Genomic DNA, 24,897 nt, shown 5'->3' with positions numbered 1-24,897 from the left:
CCCCCAAATTGATATGTATTGGGCTGCGGACCCACCATATCAGTACTTCGGATATCCAGTTGTCCAGAACCGCTCATCCAAGAAATATGCCCATATACAGTATGGGCATTCCAAAATATGGGTATATACTGATGACATCATGGATCTCCATATATGGGCATAATAGGGACACAATAGGGACACAGACAGACGGGTACAATGGGTACTCTGACAAAGCCCCCAACACTATGACTCAGACATATTTGTTGGAGTGGCAGCACGACGTAGGTGTGAGAGGGCCGTGTGGCGGCCCGAACCTCTAGTATTCTAAATTCAGCTTTAAACACGTGAGCAAGGGCGTACCGTCATAGAGGCCAATGGGGCCATGGCCCGGTCTGGAAAATTCTGCTCCCCCAGGGGAAAAAAATCAACATAACAACATTAGCCCCAACATTGGCCCCTCACCCTATTCTCTTGTAGCCAACCACAGGAATTCGCCTTTGTTTTCAAGTCGGGCTTATTTGCATTCGGCCGAATTGTTAATGGGGGGGCCATTAAAAACCGGTTTCCCCGTCAAACCGGTTCTCTTGCCAGGTAAACAGTATAAAGCGGGTCCAGAGATAGCTCTACATTTCATTATTGTTGTGACTTGTGACTAGTCTACTACTCTACAACATGAAGAAGCTCAAGCCACCAACCAAAAAACGATTCGTCCAGAGCAGCATGCTACTACACTTCGCCGCCAGCTCCAGCAAGACGCCAGCAAAGGAGGACAGCAGCAGTGCCAGGACACCAGCGCTCATCACCGTGCCAGCGGTGACGACTGCCCCACCAGCGGCTGCTGGTGGGGGGCCAGTGGGGCCACAACCAGCAGCGCCCACCACAACGCCAGACCCGCCACCACCAGCAACCATCGCCGCGGCCAACAGCACCATACCAGTGCGCCCCTGCTCCCCGGATTCCAGCGGCGCAGTTGCGCCTACAGACCTCTCTGCTATCGACGAGCCAGCAACTCAACCCAAACTAAGCCGCTTCCCAACTACAACGATCAACGGACGCTCCAGGTGCTTTTCAAAAAACAGGTATGAGAAATATTCATTCATCGAGTACAGCATTAGTCGAGATGCTGTGTTTTGCAAGACCTGTCGGCATTTTGAGCCTGAGCATTCAGAGAACGCATTTACGCATGGTGGCTTTTCAGCCTGGAAACGCACAGGCGTTGCTTTTACGACGCATGAGAAGAGCGACGGACATAAAGAAGGACTACAAAGATACCTGGGATACAAAGAAGTAACCGCAAGTGGCCGTGGCACAGTCCTAAATCAGTTGACAAACACTGATGGGATTTATGCTGAGAAACTCGAGAAGAACCGCGATCATCTCACAGCTGTTTTGGACGTCATCCTTGTCTGTGCAAGCCCCGTCGTATTAAGCTGTAACAGACTAGGCTGCTATATGTTTGCACTGCAGTGCACTGTATTTGATTTGTTAACTTTGCTGTTGTAAATACACTTTTGAGAATAAAAAAACATACATTGATTATACTTGCATATTGTGTTTTATTCACGTTTCTCTCTCTTGCATTAACGCTGATGGTAATTCTCAATAGACTGTCACTTATCAGCCATCGTTGCGCGAGCCCCCCCCCCCCCCCCCCGCCCGTTAAGAATCTGGCCCGGTCCACGTTAGAACCCACCGTACGCGCCTGCACGTGAGCCCTATTTGTAGCGTAAATAACCAATCTACAAGCCCACAACGTGAACAAATCCCAAAATTATAACTCTGAGATTTAAAGCGGTTAAAAAAGTTCGTCATTGTATTGTTTTCTTTCTGTTTTTGTTTAGTGATGAGCAAGTCATGCAACATGGGGACCTTAAGATTCACCTATCTACGCCCGAAACCTGTCTCCAACAACTCAAAAAGGCATTGCTTTCTGAACAAGATGCTCAAGCTAAAGTAAGTATCCATCATTCTCAGGGTATTATTCTGTATTCCTCTAATGTTGGTTGGTTTTCTTTTTTATATAATAGTATTTATTTTGGAACTGCACATGGTAAAATCCTCAATGTTAGATCATCCATTTGTAACTCTGAGAGTACACAAATGTAACCAAATGGGGTCTATTTGGTTACATTTGTGTACTCTCAGAGTCAAATTAACATTGAGGATTTTACTGTGTATGTGCACGTCTATCTGCATCTGCCGTGTGTACGTGTTTGTGTGTGTCTTCTGCTTCACTGCGCTGGGCTTCAGTCTCACTACCATATGCATCTCAGACACCCCACGCTTAACGCCTGATGAACCCCAGACAAGTGCCAAAGGCTGACACGTCCACTGCTGCGTGTCTCTGTCCCTGACTGGCTGTATTTAGCATGCACCACCTGCCAAAGTGGGTGGAATCGCACACTTACACACACACACACACACACACACACACACACACACACACACACACACACACACACACACACACACACACACACACAAACACACACCTTTAATGAGTAGGTCCCAAAGATACACCAGCCCGAGGGAGCCCAGCTCTGTGTTAAGCAGTTATGTTAACTATTGTATGCAATCCCCACTAACATGGTCGTAAGCTGAATCCTGCATTATTCAGACTGGGCGAGTAGAGTAATTAAAGAGAGTCTTGTAGCCTCTTCATAATTCATCTGCATTAAAGGCCTTGCTGTTTTGCTGGGGTAAACAGAGCTGGCACATGATAAGGCACTAGATGAGACAACATGACACTTGGGCCTTGCTGCATTCTCTCAAGTAACCTGTGGCCAGTTAGGGTGAGGTAGAGTGTCAGGATGAGTGGTTGATCAGAGCGATAAGGCTTAAGTTGCTCTGGTAACTTAGGACCCTATCTCGCCTTACCCCTAATGCCTAAACTTTTCAGGTGTTTTTTACTATTTTGAAAAACATTTTAAAATAAAATATATAGCTGATCTACAGGCTCACAACATGTCGATGTAGATCGGCTACTTTCACTATTTTAAAACGTTTTTCAAAATAGTAAAAAATGCCTAAAGAGTTTAGGCAAAAGACGCCATCTAAGTTTCCTTTTTATGCAGGCATTGTCTTTTTTAAGAAGACAGACAATATTCAATCCTGAGGGTTAATGATTAATCTCCAGATTCGAGAGAGAGGGGGGGGGGGGGACTCGCATAGCGAGTGTGGTTCCGTTCGTTCAGCCAAAATCAGTCACTTTTCATGCGTTTCAAATCGTATCATTTGACTGGCTGGTGATATAACTTAAGTGACACATGGTATTTATAAACATACTTGTGTGGATTACGGTGACATTTGAATGAAATCTTGATCAGCACACCGCTGTCACCGCTGTCGGCCTTATCTAACCGTAAATATAGACGGAGGAGGTCTCTCCACAATAAAAATAGTCTTTTACAAATGCTCGACATGTAGTTATGTTATGATACAAGCTACTTTGTTAAATTAAAGATGTGGGCTTTCATACCAAAATACCTTATATTACTTAGATAGTAACAGTAATGGGTATGAAACAATAGGTTTTATTTACTCATATATGACTCAGGCATATTTCTTGCAGTGGAATTATGGGAAGTTGCCCCTACCAATATGGTGGCAACGTTGACATACGATCCAGTGGCCAATGCGGAGTCTATTATGTTTCTGTCCAATCTCCTTCCTGTGTTTGGTGATTTGACTTTACATCTTTCCATAGTTCCTTGCAAGAGTAGTCTCCCTAGCTGAATCCAGCTAACCACCACTTTAAGAATGGAAGAAGGTGTGTTTACTGTTTATCTGCAAAAATGTGACAACTGTAGAAAAAATCACACCCTGTGTGAAGTGGGCGGTGTCTTGCTAGCTAATCACAATACTGAATGGAGTCAACCAATCATGTACAAAAGATAAATACATTTATTGAAACACTCTTTATGATGGACGAAACCATAACTTGAAAAAAACCAAATTTTGGTTAACACTCTTTTTTTTTTTTTTGGAAACACTCTTTATGATGGACAAACCCATAACTTGAAAAAAACAAATTTATGGTTTTTTTCAAGTTATGGTTGCTTATATAGGACTATGCACATGTGTCATGTAACACTGGCCAATCACAGTCCTGAATAGATTGTGATTGGCCAATCACAGCGCAGGATAATTCTACAAATTTCCTGGGCCCGGATCACAGCGCAGGAAAATGTACATTTTTCCAAATCTCACTTATAGGGGCGGTTTCACCGCCCAAAAATTAATAAATGTGAATTTGTATGGGCACTTTTTACCAGGTTGCTTGCAGCCTGGTCTAGGAAGAGACTGATCAACTACTAAACACTTGCTAAACACTTTCTAGCGACCTTTTCATCATTGGCTGTCCTTCAATCCTGTAAGCCAATGGGGAGACTTCCCCGAGACTTCTCCATACTCTGAACGACGGGCGTCCTCCCATGCTATGGGATCATAGCCCAGAACCAAAAAAAAAAAAAGTGTGGTTGTCGCCACCAAACAAACTACTGGGGAAAAAAATGTGGTCGTCGCCACCAAACAAACTATAAACAAAAAACTGTATGGTCGTTTTCTCCATCAAACAAACTATTGACTTGTCTCCTCATACACACACACACACAGGCCGCCTCCAACAGCGATTTGCTACTCCACGAGCCACGAGCGAAAGGGTACAGGACCACGGGTCCATTTGGTTCCGTGTGGGGACGCTGGAGAGAGCAACCTGGTATTGATATGACTGCGTCTCATTTCTTGTGTAACCACTTTCAACCTGGTGTCCATCCCTATATTGGGCATGTCATAGGCACAAAAAAAAGAAAGATAGTAGAACAACAAGCTCACAACGTGTCACATTTGTGAGCTTGTAGATTGGCTATTTTTGTGATTCGTTGTTTGGCGAAGTATATTGGGCTTAAGTGGTTAACATTAAACGGGTTAGCGCTCAAACTGGATTCAACTACGGACAAGCATTACAATGGAGAGCCGCAAGACATTATGATGTCTATTTAGTCTATGTAAAACCACAGAATAAGGAAAAAACAAACACAAAGGAAGGCAAAGCAAGCCGACAGAGGGGGTGTTGTCATGCACACTAGACACAGAGGAGGCTGATTCGATAATCATGACTACAGGTGCATAAACTCGTTTCTGCATGCTGCTTCACAACAGTATTTTTTTTTTTTGCTATTTTACTAAATGCCAAATAAATAGTTTCAATATTTTCCTTTCACATGTGATACTGTGCACTTTGGACTTTTTTTTGCCATGAGCATCGTAGCAAGTAAAAGAATATTCTAACACCTCCGTGAAAATGTGAAGGTGTTGACATGGTCTTATGGATTTCTGTAGTAAAATGGTGGTAAAATGATACTCCGCTGTGAACAATGGTGTAATGGTGATTTTTTTTTTATCGGCGGAACACTATTTTAATGACGTCATGCGCACGTGCGCATCACATTGTGCGCATTTTATTTTACTTGTATACACAGTAGGAAACATGTTTGTATAGGAAATTACTAGTTTTTAGCTTAGTTTTAGTCTTTGTAAATCTTCTCAAGGAGTACCCTGAATTATAGGAGCTGAAACTAAAAGTTTGCATTGAACGCGAGTACCTATCTTTCTCTTCTTCGACGGTGGCTGAGGTATTGTTGCGTGCAGATAGGATACTGGCAGCGGCTACTGAAGCCAAAATGTGATGTGAGGAGTGAGGATGCATTTGGACACTCACTTGTAAACCTGTTATGCAAAGTAGCCATTTGGGTACAGGCTCATGAATCGAGGGGGACGCAATGACGCATCAATATAACTCTATGGGACGCGCTCTAGCGTGCAGGCGCATGCACATCCGTGCCGTACCGTACCTGTGCGTGCGTGTGAAAGAAATAACGACACCACGCCGTGGTGTAGTGTGAAGTGACCAGTGCACCCCTGGCTGTGAAACAACTGTTTAAATTGGGTATTTCAACAGCCTGTGCCGAACGGTGCTGAAGAGCACACTTACGTGTTTTTACATTGGAAACCCGCCCTCAAAAGCTATTATTGGTTGAGACGCACATGTAAGCCAATCCCACACTAGCTGTCCTTGGCACCCAACCGTACAATCAATCACTGTGATTGGTTGAGACACACAGAGAGAGGCTATGGAAGGGCGCACTCGTTTTGTGTCTTGGATGCTGCGGATGTTTCAATATTTCAAAAAAGGCAAAATTGCACTAATAGCGATAAAATAATTAGTGCCATTAATAAGGCAATGCTTTAATGCATTAATAATGCGTGAAAGCCCAAATTTTTACATGCATGGCTCAACCACGAGGCAATAGTTGCACAGCTGCAGCCGAAAGGAGGTGCAAATTAGCATAGTGTAGATCCCATACACCGAATGGACAGCTTGTGCCGATTGGCTGGCCCCACTCCATAGCGCTGCAGACACGTATCCCATAGCCTGGAGAGACGGTGGATCTGAGGTTATGATCTGGCAGCGTGCAAGCGGAATATGACACTGATCGGTTTAGTAGTTTGGGAGATTAGCTGTGGACAAACTACAGACCCCCCCCCCCACACACACACACACACACACACACACACACACACACACACACAAAACAAAACAATAATCTCTACCCTTGGCCTGCAGCTTGGCAGAGATAGTGCAATGTGTCTAGTTTATATGTGGCTGTGGTCTAATTGCTGATGATAGCCATCAGTTCGGCTTAACTATATATAGTATATTTGCTATGGTACTGTGGTCAGATAATCATGAAGAAGTACCTTTTTAAAAAGACCCTTTTTGAAAAGCCTTGTATTGTTGTCTTTTAATGCCCCTTTGAATGCATGGGAAAGAGCAAATACACACTTAGTACATACTTTGATAGCTTTATTTCTTTATCTCCATTCCCATGATTACTTTGTAATGGTTTTTGCCATTAAATGTTTAAAGGGCTAATCATAATTGGAGGGGAAAAAAGTCTTAATCAGTGTGTGATAGATTGGCTGATCTCAGAGCTCTGACAGACAGCAACAGATGATAGCTGAGCATTACAGGGGGTATTGATTATGCATACACAATGCCTCTCCCCCGCAACTAAAGGAATGCCTAAAAGTGCACAGCTAATTAGGCACTTGTCAATAGTTGAAAATAAGAGCTATGCCAGCAGGATAGATTGGCTGTAACTCAGTGATACTCTGTTAAAAAGCTTGAGGAAAGAGAAGAGATAGTGAACATTAATGGAGACAGATCAGTGGGGGATCTTTATTTAGATATAGTTGATTTAGCGTTCTGTATTAAGTCTGGAAGGAATGTAAAGTTAAGCATGAAGTATGAATCCCCATGCGCACAACTGACTATAGAACAGAACAGAACTAAAGTTATGCATGTGTGTGACTCTAGTACAACCCATTTTCATGTCCTGCACAAACATCTGCTCTCTAATATACAGGAAGTGATCCCAGAGCTGTTTAAAATGTCAGCATGGCTCCCTTTTTTCCAGACGTGACATTTGATTGGTAAAGGTAAGAATCTTTGAGTGGTAGAGATGGGCCAAGCTCCCTTCACATGCTTCAAAGAGCATTCTGAATGCGGGAGGCAAAGGGTATCCTGGCATTCACACATTTCACTTACTCATCCTCCTCGTATTGTAGTGTAGGATATACATATCATATACATACGGTATACTCTCAAGGAATATCCTGTAGTTTTACATTGATTGTCTTGGACCGCTGCCGTTCCGAACTGCCTGTAGATGTGGCTAGTCGGAACTGGTGTGTTTATGATAATGAGTGCTGGTTAGAGTTAGATAAACATGAATTAGCTAGTGCGTCAGACAGCTGTGACAGAAAGTTGTGTTCTATTCCCACTAGGGCTCTCTGATAGCTTATCCATGCCATAGGCTGCCAGTCCCTCGGCCCTCAGCCCACCCCTTTGCCTGCAGTCTTGTGTGCTGCGTGCTCTGGTGGCTAAAGGCACTCGTTAAAGGCCATAACTTATATCACGTTTGAAGCTAATGGGAGGAATACTGGCCGCAGTGAAAAATAAATTACATTTTTCCCCCCTCTCTCTCCCTGCCCTCCTAACCTGCAGCGTAATATAGCAGCGGTGAGAGTATGCATTACAGATCTGAGGCATTAGAATTTATCTGTGCTGCACGACGCTGACTGATGCATTTGAAAATAATGTACTGGAGCTGAGCATTACAGGGACCCCGTAACTAATGGACAGCTCTCGCCCGTGGCTGCCGATGTATATCATTCAGCTGGACTACCTCATCAACTCCCACAGTTCTTTGCAGGCCTCTCCGGTCAGTCGAGCCACTCAGTGACTGCAGTAAAGAACCCTGCAATAAAAGCCCCTCCCTTTCCACTCTAATCATCTCTCTCTCTCTCTCTCTCTCTCTCTCTCTCTCTCTCTCTCTCTCTCTCTCTCTCTCTCTCTCTCTCTCTCTCTCTCTCTCTCCCTTATCTCTCTCTCTCTCCCTTATCCTTCCTAACCTAGAACTAGATTTTGACATTTCGACCTCAAGTACAAACAAAAACATGATATTAAATATAGCTGCAAATTATTACTTCTGTTTTTGAGACACACCATCTGGCCAATCAGTATAATTTTATAGTGTAGTGTGTTAGATTGCCAAGCTAACTGTAGCAGTTATGGTTTCTGAGAAACAGATGTTTTTAGGCCGGAGGAAGGAAGAACGGAAGAAAAGTGAAAGAAACAAAGAAAATAATAATCCTTACATACAATAGGGTTTCAGCAGCTTTGCACCTTGGACCCCTAATACAATATTTAAAATGTCAACAAAAGCACAATCTTCCTTCCACAATTCCTCAGCCTCATTGTAGTTACGGTACATGTTTGTGAACTGTTGAAGTTTGGAATAAGCCAGATAAAAATCCACAGTAGCAATATGGCTATACATTTAATGTATAGCCATATTGCTACTCTAACATCTGAATTCAGTGTTAGGGAAGAAATTGTGACATTATTGATTGCATATAGCTTAGGGCCCAGTGCTTTTACATTGTTGTATTCTTTACTTATATATAATATAATATACAATATGCAGTTCCAGTTGGACCAAATTTAGATACATAGGATTATAAGCATGATAAAAAAGCCTGAGTATTTAGCTTTTAGGCCTCACCTACTGTGAAAGCAGAGGCTTCTCTGGCTCTTCCAGTATCCCTTTTGGCTGCACATCCTTATTTAATGGTGTTTATGTTTTAATAGCTATATCAGACAGCGGCTGCTTTTCTCCAAAGCAAGGTAAAAAAAAATGAGGGCTAGGCCAATGAATTCCATCCACTGAGAGGTCAGAGAGACAGAAAATGCATAGCAATGTGTTCCCCCCCAGCAGGCAGTGCGAGATAGGAGACTAATAAGACCATAGCAGAAGTAGAGAAGCCGGGCTCCTGGGAACTGGCAGAAAGGTTTTTCAGTACATTTTTTAAGAGGAAAAGCAGTGTGAAAATATAATGATGCCTGCTTTGAAATGCATCAGTAATCAGGAGCAGGCTGTTTTGTTCTAGGATGTGAAACAGGATTGAAATTCCCAAGTCTGAGTTGAAGGGTCGGGAGCCGTGGTCCCTTTTCAGGTTGAAAAGGGCGAGAGGTGAGAATGGAAGATGCGTATGTGGGGGTGTGTGTGTGTGTGGGGGGGGGGGGGGGCTCTCGCTCTCTTCTGCTTTTCTGTCCAGGTGCACACAGGGCAGAAGACGGAGCGAGAGGCTCTCATTATTTCCCCACTTCCGCTTTCTTTCTCTCAACACTACGCTATGGATGGTGTTGCAGTGTTTGAACCCTGAAGGGCTTGATATACTTTTCAAAATAGCAGATCTACCAGCTCACAAAATGTCATGCTTTGACACGTTGCGAGCTTGTAGATCACCTATTTTCAGCGCGTTGACACCGGCGCGCAACTGAAGTATAAATCTGGCTTGACGTCTCCCTTGCACCTCCCTGCCTGACAATGCCCTTTCTTTAACAAAGATGCTGCTCTGACTCTCTAACTCTCAGGAACAGTAGAGGCTGTGAAATATTTCAACAGTCACGGCCTATCTCTGAGAAGGATGAAACACTTTAATGTTTTTGCATTTTTTTCCACCTCTTCCAGACTAATTGGAAATTCATTGAATAATGAAATGAAAGGTGAATGCAGTGTGCTTCGTTTTTTATTATTATTCATCAGGGCAGTTTTGGTGTTGTGCCGAGTTCATAATGCTGTTGAACGCTGATGAAATCTCTGTTATTAAATTGTAATATAATGCTGTATAATTGGTAAATACATGGTGTTGTATAATGAAAGGATAAGGGCTGGTGTTGTGGTGGTCAAGTGCAGTCTCAAGCAGATTTTCGGCCCCTGTGGATGTATGAAAATTTAACGTCAGCAGTCCTATTGCCTGATTTCTCTGTGTACATAGTGTATTGTATAGTCAGTACCTGTGAGTCCATAGTGAAGATTTGGCTAATAATGACTCATGGGAAATAATGTACTGGCCTTGGTATCATCTAGAATAATAACGTTTCATTCGTGGCAGTAGCTCATCTTTCATTATCTTAAATGTAATTCTACTGATTGTATTATATTTCAGTAAGTTCAATTGTTCCTTTACTAATCACTGCACACATTTAAATATTTTTGTTGAACCTAATACTTTTAAAAAAAATATCAAAAGCTAGATGATAAACACTATGAATAGGTTCAGAACTTTTATATAGGTAGAATTTGAGTATGACTGTTAACAGTTGTTTGGTTGGTTGGTTGGTTGGTTGCATGGGATTATCTGCCTATCGCTCTCCTTGCCTATCTATATCACAGACTGATTCAGTGATTGATTGACTGACTGACTGACTGACTGACTGACTGACTGACTGAATAGATAGTGACTCTGTAGTGTAAATATGGGATTTCTCCAGCCTCCGACCATCTGTTGATGACAGTGTGCTGCAATATGCCCAAAGTAAAAACTCTCACTAAGCCACACTGTCAGCATGGTGACAATCCATCGTGTTGACCAGGTGAGGTGGTCGATGAGGGCAGTCATGGCTATTTTCTGACTCAGTAGCTGTGTGAGTGGTAGATGGGCCATGCAATCTCCTGTTACTAAGGTGGTCAGGACAGAGAAGGAAGCCCTCGGGAGGTAGAAGAGGTCAAGTCTTGGCCACTGACCTTTACCCCAACGGGACAGAACCCACGATCAGTGTGTGGGCATGCTGCAGCAATGGCTCTGTCCACCTCTCCTTAAAATAGTTTTTTTGTCAGGACGGCCAGATGTGGTAATAGACAGACAGATAGCTATCACATAAAAGCCTGCCATTAAAAGGTTGACTGTGCCAGTGCCAGAATAGAAATGCTCCATAGTCAGCCCAATTTCAGATAATTGACGTCACCTGATTGTTTGCTGAAGTGCACATTTTCAGTGTATGTTCATCATGGCTCCACTAGATGTTTTATTTTATTATTTCCTTTATGGCTTTTTATCGCAGGGCTATCATTCATAATTTGCCAAACCTCTTCTCTGCTGGCTTGATATGGTTGTGCCTCAATGTCTAAAAAGAGTGCATTTTCCATGGTGTCAGATTATTACAAATAGTGCATTTCACACTGAGAGCCGTGAATTATACAAAATTCCAAATTTGAGTTTACTGTTTATCTCGGCTCTGTGGTGTAACAGTCCCCTATCCATCTGATGGATGACCCCCTTACTGTCGGACTCTGCTTTGATGGGAATTATCACTGTGGCTTCATCACACTGCCCACCCCACCCCCTTGTCACCCACCAAGCCCCTCGGTGTCAGCACCTTTTGGTGTTTCATATGTGCACTTCCAAATAGAATTTCTAATAAGGGGTCATTATCATTTTGATTTCTTGCTGAATGAGGACAGTGACCTCTGACATTTTGCGTAGACTATGTGGCTGGAATATGGGGTAATTGAGGTGGCGATGATGTATGCTTGGTGGAAGCTTGCAGTGTACAGATTTTAGGCTTATTGTAATGAAGCGTAAAATGCTTACTTTGTGGTTTTGGGTAGGGTAGAATTGGGTAGGGCAAAATATCTGTGTGTTGAAGTTTGCAATGGCTACTTTTAGTCTATTGGTAATTGTATAGGAAGCTGTTATACGCATGAACTACTTTTTTATTTGATCAATAATTTCAACATATCACATAATTGTTGTACCACAACATTAGCCTGTTTCAATAGTATTCTTTCTGTTATGAATGATAATGGTAAAAAATGAGAGCCATAATCAATATTCATGACAGACATTGCATATAAAATAAATAAATACACACAAAGCAGACCCTATATTCTCTGTATTCATGTCTGAACCTGAAGTCCTCATAAAGTCAGGCTCAGAATTAGCAAAAATATGAGTTCTTGCAAAAAGAGACAGATTATCTTACCTGTTAATATTAACCAGCACAAGCAGAATTATTTCCTTAGAAAGTTCCGAAAATGGATTACTTGCGCGTGTGCGAGAAATCTGACTTTCACATCTTGATCACATGACCCCAGACATAATGTGTACCGATTTCTGAGAGTTTGATACAAAACTGTAGTAGTATTGGCAGTATAATGGCGACTTTACTTATCCAATATTATAGCCAAATTTAGGATCTTGATGCAGAACTGTAGTATTGACTCGTACTCGTATCATTAAAGAATTCTCCACGTTATATTGACAACTTACAACATCCAAGGAATGGCGGAGATCGTCGTGTATTTTAGGGGGTTTATTGAAAAGTCCAATCTTTTATTTCCATCCAAACAGAATATTCCTCCTGAGCTTCTCTCAAATAGGATCCTCTTGAAAATAATAAAATGGCTTTCCAACAGCAACAAAAAATAATAAAATACGATTCCACTAGTTACGTTACGGTTACTAAGTTACGAAGTTACGGTTACGGTTACGGTCAAAAACTTGTATCCTCCTGCTCCTGCAGTTACATCATCTAAACTAAAACTCTCACTTTCACTTCCCTGTAATCATGACGTCACTGGTCAACTTTCACATGCGCAGTAGCACAGAACAATACAGATGTTTCAGAAATGTGTCAATATATTCAAACAAACAATACCTGATATTAGTAAACAAATAATATCACAATATGCAAATACTAATAATAATACTGTGTCCCTTTGGTAATAACACAATAATAATAGACAAAAAATACAATAATTGTATAAATCACTCAAAATAGTTTTAGGTCAGTTTTGGCGCTTACATTTCCGGCCCCTAATTGGAAGACAATAAGGCTGACAATTACTCAAACAATAACAAAAAAGTGCCAAACACACAGTTGTACTGTTCAAAAACACAAAATAAACATTTTCTAATGAGTGTCCAAGTCACATAGCAAAGAGTCTCTTTCTCTGTTTTTTCAATGTCTCTTTTTAAGAGTCCGTTTCACACACAAGACATAGCTTGTCAACTGGTCTTTCTAAAATGTTTGTCTTTGTTTTGACCAGCACTCTACGAACAAGTCCCTTTGAATCTGGGATGGTCTGAGTGACTCTTCCTAAGAGCCAGGAGTTTCTTGGGGCTGAGTCATCAACGATCATGACAACATCTCCAGGTTTGAGATTTTGCCTGACTTGTGTCCATTTTTGACGCTCTTGTTGAAGAGGTAAATACTCACGTACCCACCGTTTCCAAAACAGGTCTGCTAAGTACTGCACCTGTTTCCACCTGCGACGAGAATACAGGTCATCTTTTTCAAACAGTCCTGGTGGGAGCAATGGTTCTCGCTTCAATAGCAAGAGGTGATTAGGGGTTAAGGCCTCAAGGTCATTTGAGTCGTCGGATGACTTTGTGATTGGCCTGTCATTAATTATGGCTTCTACCTCACAGAATAGTGTTTGGAGAGCTTCGTCATCTACAACCTGCTCCTTTAGCACAGACTTCAGTATCCTTCTCACAGATCGGATCTGCCTTTCCCAGATCCCTCCGAAATGTGAGCCCGCTGGTGGGTTGAAAATCCATTGTATCCCCTTTTGACAGAGTGAATCTAGGATTTTTGTCTGGTTCCAGCCTTTTATTGCTTCACGAAGCTCTCTTTCAGAAGCAACCAGATTGGTGCCGTTATCTGATCGCATAATGGATGGGTGGCCTCTCCTGCACACAAACCGCCGGATTGCATTTAAGCAGGAGTCAGTGTCCAGTGTGTGTGCCACCTCTATGTGCACTGCTCTTGTAGTTAAGCAAGTGAACAAAACACCATACCTTTTTACAGTGGCTCGTCCTCTTTTGACCATAAAAGGCCCAAAATAGTCCACACCAACATTTGTAAATGGTGGTTTGTCTGGTTGTAGTCTATCTTTTGGCAAGTCAGCCATCTTTTGTTCTCCTCTCTTGGCGTTGACCTTCCTACAGATGACACAGCTTGACAGGAATTTCCTTACTGCGGAATTTGCTGCAGGAATCCAGAACTTCTGGCGTAGCTGTGACAGCATGTAGTTCCTCCCACAGTGGCCTATTTTCATGTGAATATCTTGCAATATCAGAGAGGTGATGTGCAGATCCTTTGGGATGATAGCTGGGTGCTTGGACTCTGCTGGCATAGCAGACTTGCTGAGGCGGCCTCCAACTCGTAATATCCCGTCCTGGAGCATTGGATCTACCTTATATATAGGACTACTCCTCTTCAGGTTGTGTGTTCCCTTTTCCAATGTTGACATCTCGACTTGGAATCTTTGATTTTGACTGAAACGAATGATTTCTGTCTCTGCCTTTTGTAGATCTTCAACAGTTAGATCTCCTCTGCCAACTTTTGTCCTGTAGGCTTGCATTTGTTGTGCCACAGTAGCTTTCTGTGTGTCTGGATCAGTTTGGGAGTCTTTGTATGTTGCTTGTAGCTCTTTTCTTTTCTTACTCAGTTCTCGGAGTAGCTCCTTGAGATTAAGCATCCATGCTACTGCCTTTTTTAGTTTGTACCACTTGGAGTAGTAGTTGAACAGCTTATTCACAGTGTTTGTGTTTTCAGCTATGTGTGTGAGGTTTACAGTGACTGATCTCCTCACCTCTACATCATCCTCTTCAACCCCAGAGTTATGAAATCTGGCTGGCCACTGATCTTCAGGTTCTTGCAAGAATGATGGTCCCTGAACCCAGCTCTGGTGACTCATCAACTTTTTCGCTGTGAGACCCCTAGAAGCGCAGTCAGCTGGGTTGTCCACAGTGTTGATATACCTCCACTGAGACAGCTTGGTTGTGTCTCGAATGGTGGAAATCCGGTTAGCAACAAATGTCTTGAATCTCAGCGTGTTATTTTCTATGTATTTCAATACAGTTGTGCTGTCTGTCCAGAATGTTGAGTCCAGCAGATTGAGTTGCAGCTCCCTTCTTATCATCTTGTCGATGTTCACAGCCACAACTGCTGCTGTCAATTCCATCCGAGGGATTGTCATTTGCTTCAAGGGTGCTACCCTCGACTTCCCTAGTAGGAATGCACAGTGAACACGAGCTTGATCATTTGTCAACCTGAGGTATGACCCTACTCCGTATCCACTCTCGCTTGCATCTGAGAAGTGATGGATTTGAGCTGTCTTAATGTCACCAAAATCAACAGGCTTAATGCACCTGCTTACAGAGAATGTAGCCAGTTGATGTAGGTCTTTCAGCCATTCAAACCACCTCTGGGACAGCTTTTCTGGGATGGGCTCGTCCCACGCAAGCTTCTCTCTGCTTAACTGCTGCATAAGACACTTTGCAGGAAGAATGAATGGAGAGAGGAAACCTAATGGGTCATAGATGGAACTCACAGTTGATAGGATTCCTCTCCTGGTGACTGGTTTGTCTTGTACATTAATCCTGAACATGAACGTGTCTGACTCTATGCACCATAACACTCCTAGTGCTCTTTCTATTGGCAGCACATCTTGACTCAAGTCCACGTTTCTCACATCTTTAGCCCTGTCATTTTCTGGAATAGCTGCCAGAAAGTCACGGCTGTTGCTTGTCCACTTAGTCAAGTTGAATCCTCCTGAGGCACATAGTGCTACGAGGTCCTTGTACAGTGCAATGGCTTGACTTTCACTGCTGACAGATGTTAAACAGTCATCAATGTAGAAATTATTGAGCACTGTATCCACAGCCTCCTGTGATGACTTGCTTCTATTTTCCTCTGCAGTCTTTCTTAGTGCAAAGTTAGCGCAGCTCGGAGAAGACGTTGCACCAAATACATGTACAGTCATCTGGTATTCAACCATGTCTTGTCCAATGTCCCCGTCTGGCCACCAGAGGAAGCGAAACAGGTTGGCATCATCGTCAGGAACTCTCACCTGATGATACATTCCTTCAATGTCCGCCATAACAGCAACATTCTCTTGTCTGAATCTCAACAAAACTCCTATGAGAGAATTTGCAAAGTCTGGACCCTGAAGAAGCTCGTCATTCAATGAGGTCCCTTGGAAACGAGCAGCGCAGTCAAAGACCACGCGCAGCTTCTTCTTTTGAGGGTGGTAAACCCCGTGATGTGGGATGTACCACACTTTACCGTCCTGCTTGCTTATCTGGTCCTCCGGTACTCTGACTGCATAGCCTTTGCTCATCATGTCGTTCATGAAAGCATTGTACTCCTGATGGTACCCAGGATTTTTACTGAGTTTTCGTTTGAGAGTGAGTGCTCTTTGCACAGCAGCACTCCGATTATTTGGCATAATAACAGCTGAGTTCTTCTTTGGAAGCCCAATGTAGTGATGACCATGAGCGTGGTATGCAGAGGTTGTCACAGAGTCCATGAACTGTTTATCTTCTTGTGACATTTCCTGCTTCTCATCACCCATACGCTCAGGAAAATCCTGGTTGAACTGCTGCACTAGTAGCTGCTCCACATCTTCAATGGACACACGATTCACTGTAACCTGTGTGCATGCCACATTTTCTGTGTCAGTGTCTGTATGCTCCTTTAGTGGTCCGTTGACTATCCATCCTAGTGCTGTTTTAACAGCGTATGGCCCATTGTCTCTGCTGTTGATTACCTGCCATGGTTCTAATGCTTTGTGGACATTCGTTCCGATGAGAAGTCCCACGTCGGCATTGATAGTAGGTAGTGTGACTTCACTCAGATATGGCCATTTCTCAATGTCTTTCTGTGATGGGATATTCTTCCTTGAGACAGGAATGCTCTTTTGAGTGAAGACCTTAGGTAAGTCGATGAAGTTGCTGCTCTGGAGCCCGCTAACTTCCAAATCAGTAAGTATATAACTTTCCACACGTATTTTAGTACTCATGGTGGTCAGGTCAAGTTCTGTGCGTCTTCCCTGTAGGTTCAGCTGGCTTGCTAGTGTGTTGGTACAAAAGGTAGCAGAGCTGCCAGGGTCCATAAACGCATAGGTCTCCACTATCTTGCTGCCTTTCTTTAACTTGACCTGGACTGGAACAATGGCAAGGATGCAGTCATCTCCGGCCCCAGTGCAGGTACTAGTTTCACTGTTAATTGTCACCAGCGCACTGGTTACTGTTGTGTTCTCTGTGGAGCCATCTTCCACTTTTTCTTCATCCATGTTTTCCCTGTCAGACTTCTCTTGTTTTGCAAAGTGTAGCATGCTAGGATGTTTCAGTGAACAGACTTGGCATGTCATTCGTTTTTTGCAGTCCTTGCTGACATGACCTTTAACAAGGCAACCAAAACATAGTCCTGCTTTCTTGAGAATCTCTATTTTATCTTTGTGTGTTTTGTTTTTCATCTTATAACAATCTTCCATAGTGTGGTTCTTGTCACAACACACACATGGTTTGCTGAAGGCACTGACAGGTGCTGTACCTTCAGCCCTTGGTTTTGGTGCATTACCTTGCTCTTTTTCAGTTGTAGTAATGCTGGTAGCAAAGCTACTTCCCTTCTTTACTTCTTTCTTTGTTCCACGTCCTGAATCCTGTTTTCCTTTTTCTTTCTTTTCACTTGTGGCAGCATCCAGTAGATCTCCAAAAAGTGGGTCCATGATGAGTTTAGCTTGCCGATCTACGAATGTGACCAGGTCAGCAAACCTGGCTCTGCGACATTTGTTTTCTTGTATTTCAAATGCAACAGACCTCCACTTCTCTTTGACTTTGTAGGGCAACTTTGAGATTATAATCCTCATGTTTGTGGGATTGTCAAGCTCATCCATATACTTGATGTCCTCCATGGTGTTGCGGCAGCTCAGAAGAAATAGTGAGAAGGTGCTCAGCGCTTTTCCATCTTCTGACCTGACTTGAGGCCACTTGAATGCCTTTTCCATCAGCGCTGTGGCAATTTTAAGCTCATTTCCATAGCGATCATGAAGCAGTTGTAATGCCTCTCTGTATCCACGGCTCCCTGTCATGTGCTGGCAACTCTTTACCAGGTCCCTGGGTTCTCCTCTGGTATATTGCTCCAGGAAGTACAATTTGTCTTCACTGCTCTCAGCTCTGGAGTCAATAGCATGTTCGAATGCTCTTATGAATGTCATGAACTCAAGTGGATCTCCATGAAACAAAGGAATGTCTCTTTGTGGTAAGCGAGATAGCTGTTGGTTCTTCACAAGGAGCTCTGTGATATCAGTCTGTCGTTGCATTACTCTGTACAAATCACCTGTGTCATTTTGCTGTGGCATCGGCTGCTGTGAAATAGGCTGCACAGCAGGTGATGATTTAAACTGTCGTTGTGTATTAGGCATCTTAGGCTTTACTACAGGCGTGTCAATAACGAATGGAGTACTCTCCAGCCTGCTCTTAGATGCTGAGGAAACATACCTGTTAACTTCACTTTTAACATGATGGTGTGCCCCTGCAGTGTTCAATGTCCTTGACATGGCTTGTGCATTCATGCCTTCTAGTCCTTCAGGTGCTTCATTTTCTCTGAACACTTTGATTTTAGCGTTAGAGACAGCCAACGCTGTTTCCATCTCCAGTCGCTCTTTTTCAGCGCGTAACTGTGCTTCCCTCAGTTCCAAGGCTTGCTTTTCCTTCAGTCCAGCTGATCTTGCAACAAGAGCTGCTCTATTTGCCTCTTCTCTCAGGCGTGCTGAAGCTGCAGATGAAGCAACAGATTTAACAGTGGATGATTTTCCAGATCCAGTCTGACTAGAAGTCCTGCTGGTCCTTCGTGACACCTTTGAGACACTGTCACTGGGTGCCACATCTTTAACACTTGTTTGCATGAGGTCCATATGAAGTTTTGTGTCATCAATCCACTTATATGTATCATGGATGAAATCCTTGCAACTCTGTAATTTAGGCTCAAACCAGTTCACTTGGTCTGCCTCTCGTTCCTCTTCTTGGAGATAAAGCAGCACATTAGAGTTGGCCTCCTTGAATTCTTCAACAAGTCTTTTATAATGTTCCATCTCGTTTTGTTCAATGCTCATCACATGAACATCACTGATCATGTGGTCACCAATGTAGTTCGATTTTGTAGTCAGCAGTCTTAGCTTGCCTCTCCTTGCATGTATGCACTGCTGCAGCTTCTCCTCAAGTCCTTTTTCTGTGGGCAACTGCGCCCTCTTGAGGTCGTGCTCAGCCACTGCACCACTGTCTTGCAATTTCTCCTCAAGACTTTTTTCTGTGGGAAACTGCGGCCTCGTGTGGTCATGCTCGGACACTACACCACTGACGTCTTTCTCCATGTTCTTTGTTGTTCGTTTGTGACGACGTTAGAAATAACAACGGTGAATTTGCTTCACACTTCAGTTACACTTCAAGTTTCACGCAGCACTTCGGTTTAAACTTCCATTATGGGGTCACTTCCATACAAGAAGACATCAGTTCCATTGAACAGTTGAAGCATTATCCTTTCAAAACGCAATTGTCTTTTGGGGTCAGGCTAATTCCTGGATTTGACTATTCCGTCACGCATTCCATTCCTCCACAGAACGAAGTTTTTGACTTGATATAATGGCGACTTTACTTATCCAATATTATAGCCAAATTTAGGATCTTGATGCAGAACTGTAGTATTGACTCGTACTCGTATCATTAAAGAATTCTCCACGTTATATTGACAACTTACAACATCCAAGGAATGGCGGAGATCGTCGTGTATTTTAGGGGGTTTATTGAAAAGTCCAATCTTTTATTTCCATCCAAACAGAATATTCCTCCTGAGCTTCTCTCAAATAGGATCCTCTTGAAAATAATAAAATGGCTTTCCAACAGCAACAAAAAATAATAAAATACGATTCCACTAGTTACGTTACGGTTACTAAGTTACGAAGTTACGGTTACGGTCAAAAACTTGTATCCTCCTGCTCCTGCAGTTACATCATCTAAACTAAAACTCTCACTTTCACTTCCCTGTAATCATGACGTCACTGGTCAACTTTCACATGCGCAGTAGCACAGAACAATACAGATGTTTCAGAAATGTGTCAATATATTCAAACAAACAATACCTGATATTAGTAAACAAATAATATCACAATATGCAAATACTAATAATAATACTGTGTCCCTTTGGTAATAACACAATAATAATAGACAAAAAATACAATAATTGTATAAATCACTCAAAATAGTTTTAGGTCAGTTTTGGCGCTTACAGGCAGAAAGTGCAAAGTCACAGAAAATATAATCTGGCACAAATGGTAGGGGCCTATATGGAGATTGCGTCATGATCCAAGGAATCTAGGGAAAAAAATATTGTGATTGTACGACCTACGAGTTATAGGCCAAAACATGAAGTGGGCTGTTGTAGAGCCACCATGAGGCCGATTTGGCAAAAAAAAACGGGGTGGGGTTTTGTCCTTGGCGTACTGTGAGTGTGAGCAAAGTTTCATGGAAATTGGACGCTGTGTTCATGATTTGTGACATTTTGTGCAAAACGGCCACTCCTGCAAACTTTGGAAGCCAACTGTAGCCAATCAGAATGAAATATGAAAGGTCTGACAGATACGCCTGGATCATATGACCCCCTCAGGTCTTCAAGTGCTGACCTGCTCGAGGTGCCTACACTGACATAATAAAAAACACGGTGAAGCAGCTTTCTGCTTCTACGGGCCGACAGCGTGGAATAAACTCCCATTACACCTAAGACAGGCAGCCTCTGTGGATAGCTTTAAAGCACAGCTCAAGACCTATTTCTTCACTCTTGCTTTTAGTTAATTTTTTGGTTGATCTTTAAATCTGATCTGTAACGCACTTTGAGCTGCATTTCATGTCATGAAAAGGTGCTATACAAATAAAGTTTATTATTATTATTATTATTATTATTATTATTATTATTACAATTATTATAAAGATAATGTGTACCGATTTGCATGATCTTTGGACAAAATGTGTAGGAGTAATATAAAAAAATGTGTTTTGCTAAAATCGGCCTCCTGGTGGCCCTATAACAGGTCGATGTGAGAACTTTAGAGTGCAGGTTCCTCCTTGGACTCCCGTCCATGTGTGTGCAACGTTTCACGTCGATCGGTTCAACGGTGCCGGAGATTAACTGTTAACAGAATGACTAACGGACACACACACGGATGGGTGGGCGGGCAGATGGACGGACGCGGTTAATTGGCATGGTGCATACTGAACCACTCTTTATTAGATTCATGAGCATTTTTAGAGACACGTGTGGTTTCAGCCGTTTATATTTTTGATAGCAGATGTGTATTTGTGATGAAGTCAATTAGTGACTTCCAAAAGGGGTCTTGGGATCGGTCAGTTCAAGTTCAACACACCAGAATCACGGAGCAATGGGCCGCTCGTTTATTCGTTTGTTTGTCTGGTACACGAACACTCCTATCCTATCGATATTAGATGCGATAGATCCCTAGTGATGAACATTTGGCCTGTATTTTGATTGTTTTAATAGTAAAGTCACGCTCATATTTTTTCCAGTGCAAACTACCGTTCTTGTTGACAAGATTTGGAACAGATTTTGGAGCTCTGGCTCCAAACATGATCGATTATTCTATGTGGCAAATACTTGATATCCCAATGCAAACCAAACCAGGGCTATTGTCTAACATGTTTAAACCTATTCTGTGAAGCACATTGAACTGCACTTGATGTATGAAACGTGCTATATAAATAAACTTTGATTGATTGATAAGGTAGGGGGCGGAGTGGTGGGGGGGGCGGAGCCTCAAAGAGTGGGTTCAAGTGGTTAATGTAAAAAAAGAAAATCGTATCACACAAAGATTTGGCGACCCCCCTGTAGTAACTCTGATGACCCCATAGGGGTCCCGGACCCCCGATTGAAGACCCCTGTGCTAGAATATTGTTCTACTGACATCAAGAGTCAAACATAATGTACCTGCCCAGCAACAAAATATAATGAGTAGGACTGGGCAATACTGTATATCGATATTATATCCATATAATGATAGATAGATACTGCATCATCAGGTATTTTTTATATTGTTATATCGAGATATGGCATAGTGTTTTGTTTCCTGGTTTTAAAGGCTGCTTTACTGTAAAGTGATGTAATGTTACCTGGCCTAGCTGTTCTATTCAAAAATCTTAACGTGCAAATATTGAATAGTCATTGCCATAATATCAATATTGAGGTAATAGTATGACCGTTTTACCCATCCCTATGATGGGCAATGAGATTTGACCATCCCTATGAGAGATCTTGTTCTGGAAAAATGTTCGAGACTCATTAATTTGTTTTTATTAATTTAATATATTTTGCTGCACTTTCATCAGAGAGAGAGAGAGAGAGAGAGAGAGAGAGAGAGAGAGAGAGAGAGAGAGAGAGAGAGAGAGAGAGAGAGAGAGAGAGAGAGAGAGAGAGAGAGAGAGAGAGAGAGAGAGAGAGAGAGAGAGAGAGAGAGAGAGAGAGAGAGAGAGAGAGAGAGAGAGAGAGAGAGAGAGAGAGAGAGAGAGAGAGAGATAACATGCAACAAAGTTTTTGCCAGTGCTGGCCTGTGTGAGGCAGGTAGCATCTGCAATTTCAGTCACATGAAAACACTTCCCTAATTCAGTGTGCGTTTGTCCCATGTTCTGAGGATATAATATAATTCTGAACAGAAAAGCTATTTCTTTAGCAAGCAGCTGAGATCTCCCTGGGCCCCGGGAGAACAACGAGTCCGCATGGTGCTCTCTCTTTGATATGTTTCTGGATACCCACTTGCAATTAGCATGCTAATAACTTGGTCTGAAACCTGTAAGGATCAAGACAATAGTAGTCCTTTCTGGGCGCCTTGAGATAACAAATAACCTTTTAACAGATCAAATGTTCTGCTTTTATCGTGTAAAATCCAAATTTTCAGAGCAATCAGTGAAAATGCTGCCATTAATCCCTTCTTTTATGCTTTTGAGCCTTGCATTGGCCTGCAGCTCATTGTGGTTAATTCCATTGAGGACACCTTTATGCTCACCTTGCTTTTTATAAAATGTATTCCGAGCCGATCTACATATTTTCCTCCCCAGCGCTACTTGATGTTGTTGCATGCTGCTTGAGTTCTGAGTGGTTCATTTAGGAGGCCTGGTGGTGCTGCTTTGTCACAGCAGAGAGAGATCAAAGGGGCTGCTTAATGCCGAGGTTCAGGAGGACCTGGCACGCCCGGCTCAAACAGTGTGCCTGGCCCACTGTGGCTAACATCAGGTCAGACATAATGAGCACTGCATAATAGCCCCCTTTAGAAACACACAGCACCTCAACATTCGGACATCATGAAGTAGGGAAGGGCTTTACTCTCTCATCCCTCAGGACCTCAGGGATGCTGATGGTATGGAGGGGTAGAGGTTTGCATGCAGCCAGCACATATAACTGTATTATGGACAATTAACCACTTTCAAGCTGGTGTCCCTATTTTAGGAATGTCATTATAAGCTTAACTGTAATAATAATAATAATAATAAACATTTCAGAAAATGAAAAAAATATATATAATTCTATTCTTGCAGAAATATCAGAATCTGCTATCCATAATCTGCTATTTTCGCTATTCGTCGTATGTGGACATAAATAGTGCTTAAAGGAGGAGTTCACCCAAAAAATGACTTATTTTCTATCAATTGCACACCCTATGAAGCCTTGAATCCATGGATTATTTTTTGTTTTTGTCGCATTCCTAAGCTAATAATTTGATTCCCGTCTCCTACCGGCTAATGTATCCGGTAGGAGACACAAAGTAGATTATTTGTGTCTCCTACCGGAAATACACACGGCCATCAAATTATTGACTTAGGAATGCCACAAAAACAAAAATAAATCGATGAAATCAAGGCTTCATGGGGTGTGTAATTGATAGAAAATAAGTCATTTTTTGGGTGAACTCCTCCTTTAAGTGTTTAACAAAATAACTGTGGCGGGTAGGGTAGGTTTTGTCGGGGGGTACACACTGGTCCATTGTCAGCAATTGATTCTCTTTTTGTTGCATTTAGAGTTTTCATTCATTGCCTCTTTCCTCTTTATTTCTTCAATATGATTGTAAATGCACCACATAGACACACACACACACACACACACACACACACAAACATGCACACACTCACTCATAGCTCAGCACGTCACACTCAGTTGTGACCCGCTGTGCTTCAAACGGTAGCCTCGGTTCTCAATGGAGGAGTCCAGCCTATCTGAGACAGTTTCCTGCAGCGCTTTCACCAGCCAAGTTCTCCTCTATGCACTGCCCCAGGCCACGGACAACAGATAACCCCTGTGTCGCTGCACCATTCTCATCCACCTTACCATCTTACTCTGTCTGTCTGTCTGTCTGTCTGTCTGTCTGTCTGTCTGTCTGTCTGTCTGTCTGTCTGTCTGTCTGTCTGTCTGTCTGTCTGTCTGGCTCTGTCTCTGTCTCTGTCTCTAAACCATCTCTTTTTACTGGCCTGTTAAATCATCTCTTGAACAAAACCTAATACCATGTGAGCTATCAGACAACACAATCTACGTGCTTTATGCTTTGTTTTTCTTGTTGTGTTGCTTGTGTTTCATAGGTATGATTGTACAGAAGCCTGACTAGAATAATAACCGGAAACTGAATTTGTTGGAATTCTTTCTGGTTTTCTGTGGTGATTCAGGAG

At 42.6% G+C, this 24,897-nt stretch overlaps 1 protein-coding gene across 1 annotated transcript in view; it reads left to right on the top strand.

The window, feature by feature from the left end:
- Window positions 1-24,897, top strand: part of pmfbp1 (polyamine modulated factor 1 binding protein 1) — a 190,411-nt gene that overhangs the window by 50,806 nt on the left and 114,708 nt on the right. The window contains exon 3 of the mRNA XM_080432673.1: window positions 1,824-1,935. Within this exon, the coding sequence (XP_080288799.1) occupies window positions 1,824-1,935 (112 nt within the window). The remainder of the gene's footprint in view (window positions 1-1,823; window positions 1,936-24,897) is intronic.

This window comes from Gymnoscopelus braueri, assembly GCF_963280865.1.
Source record: "Gymnoscopelus braueri genome assembly, chromosome: 1".
NCBI classification, from domain to species: domain Eukaryota; kingdom Metazoa; phylum Chordata; class Actinopteri; order Myctophiformes; family Myctophidae; genus Gymnoscopelus; species Gymnoscopelus braueri.
This window is presented reverse-complemented; position numbering and strand designations above follow the sequence as displayed.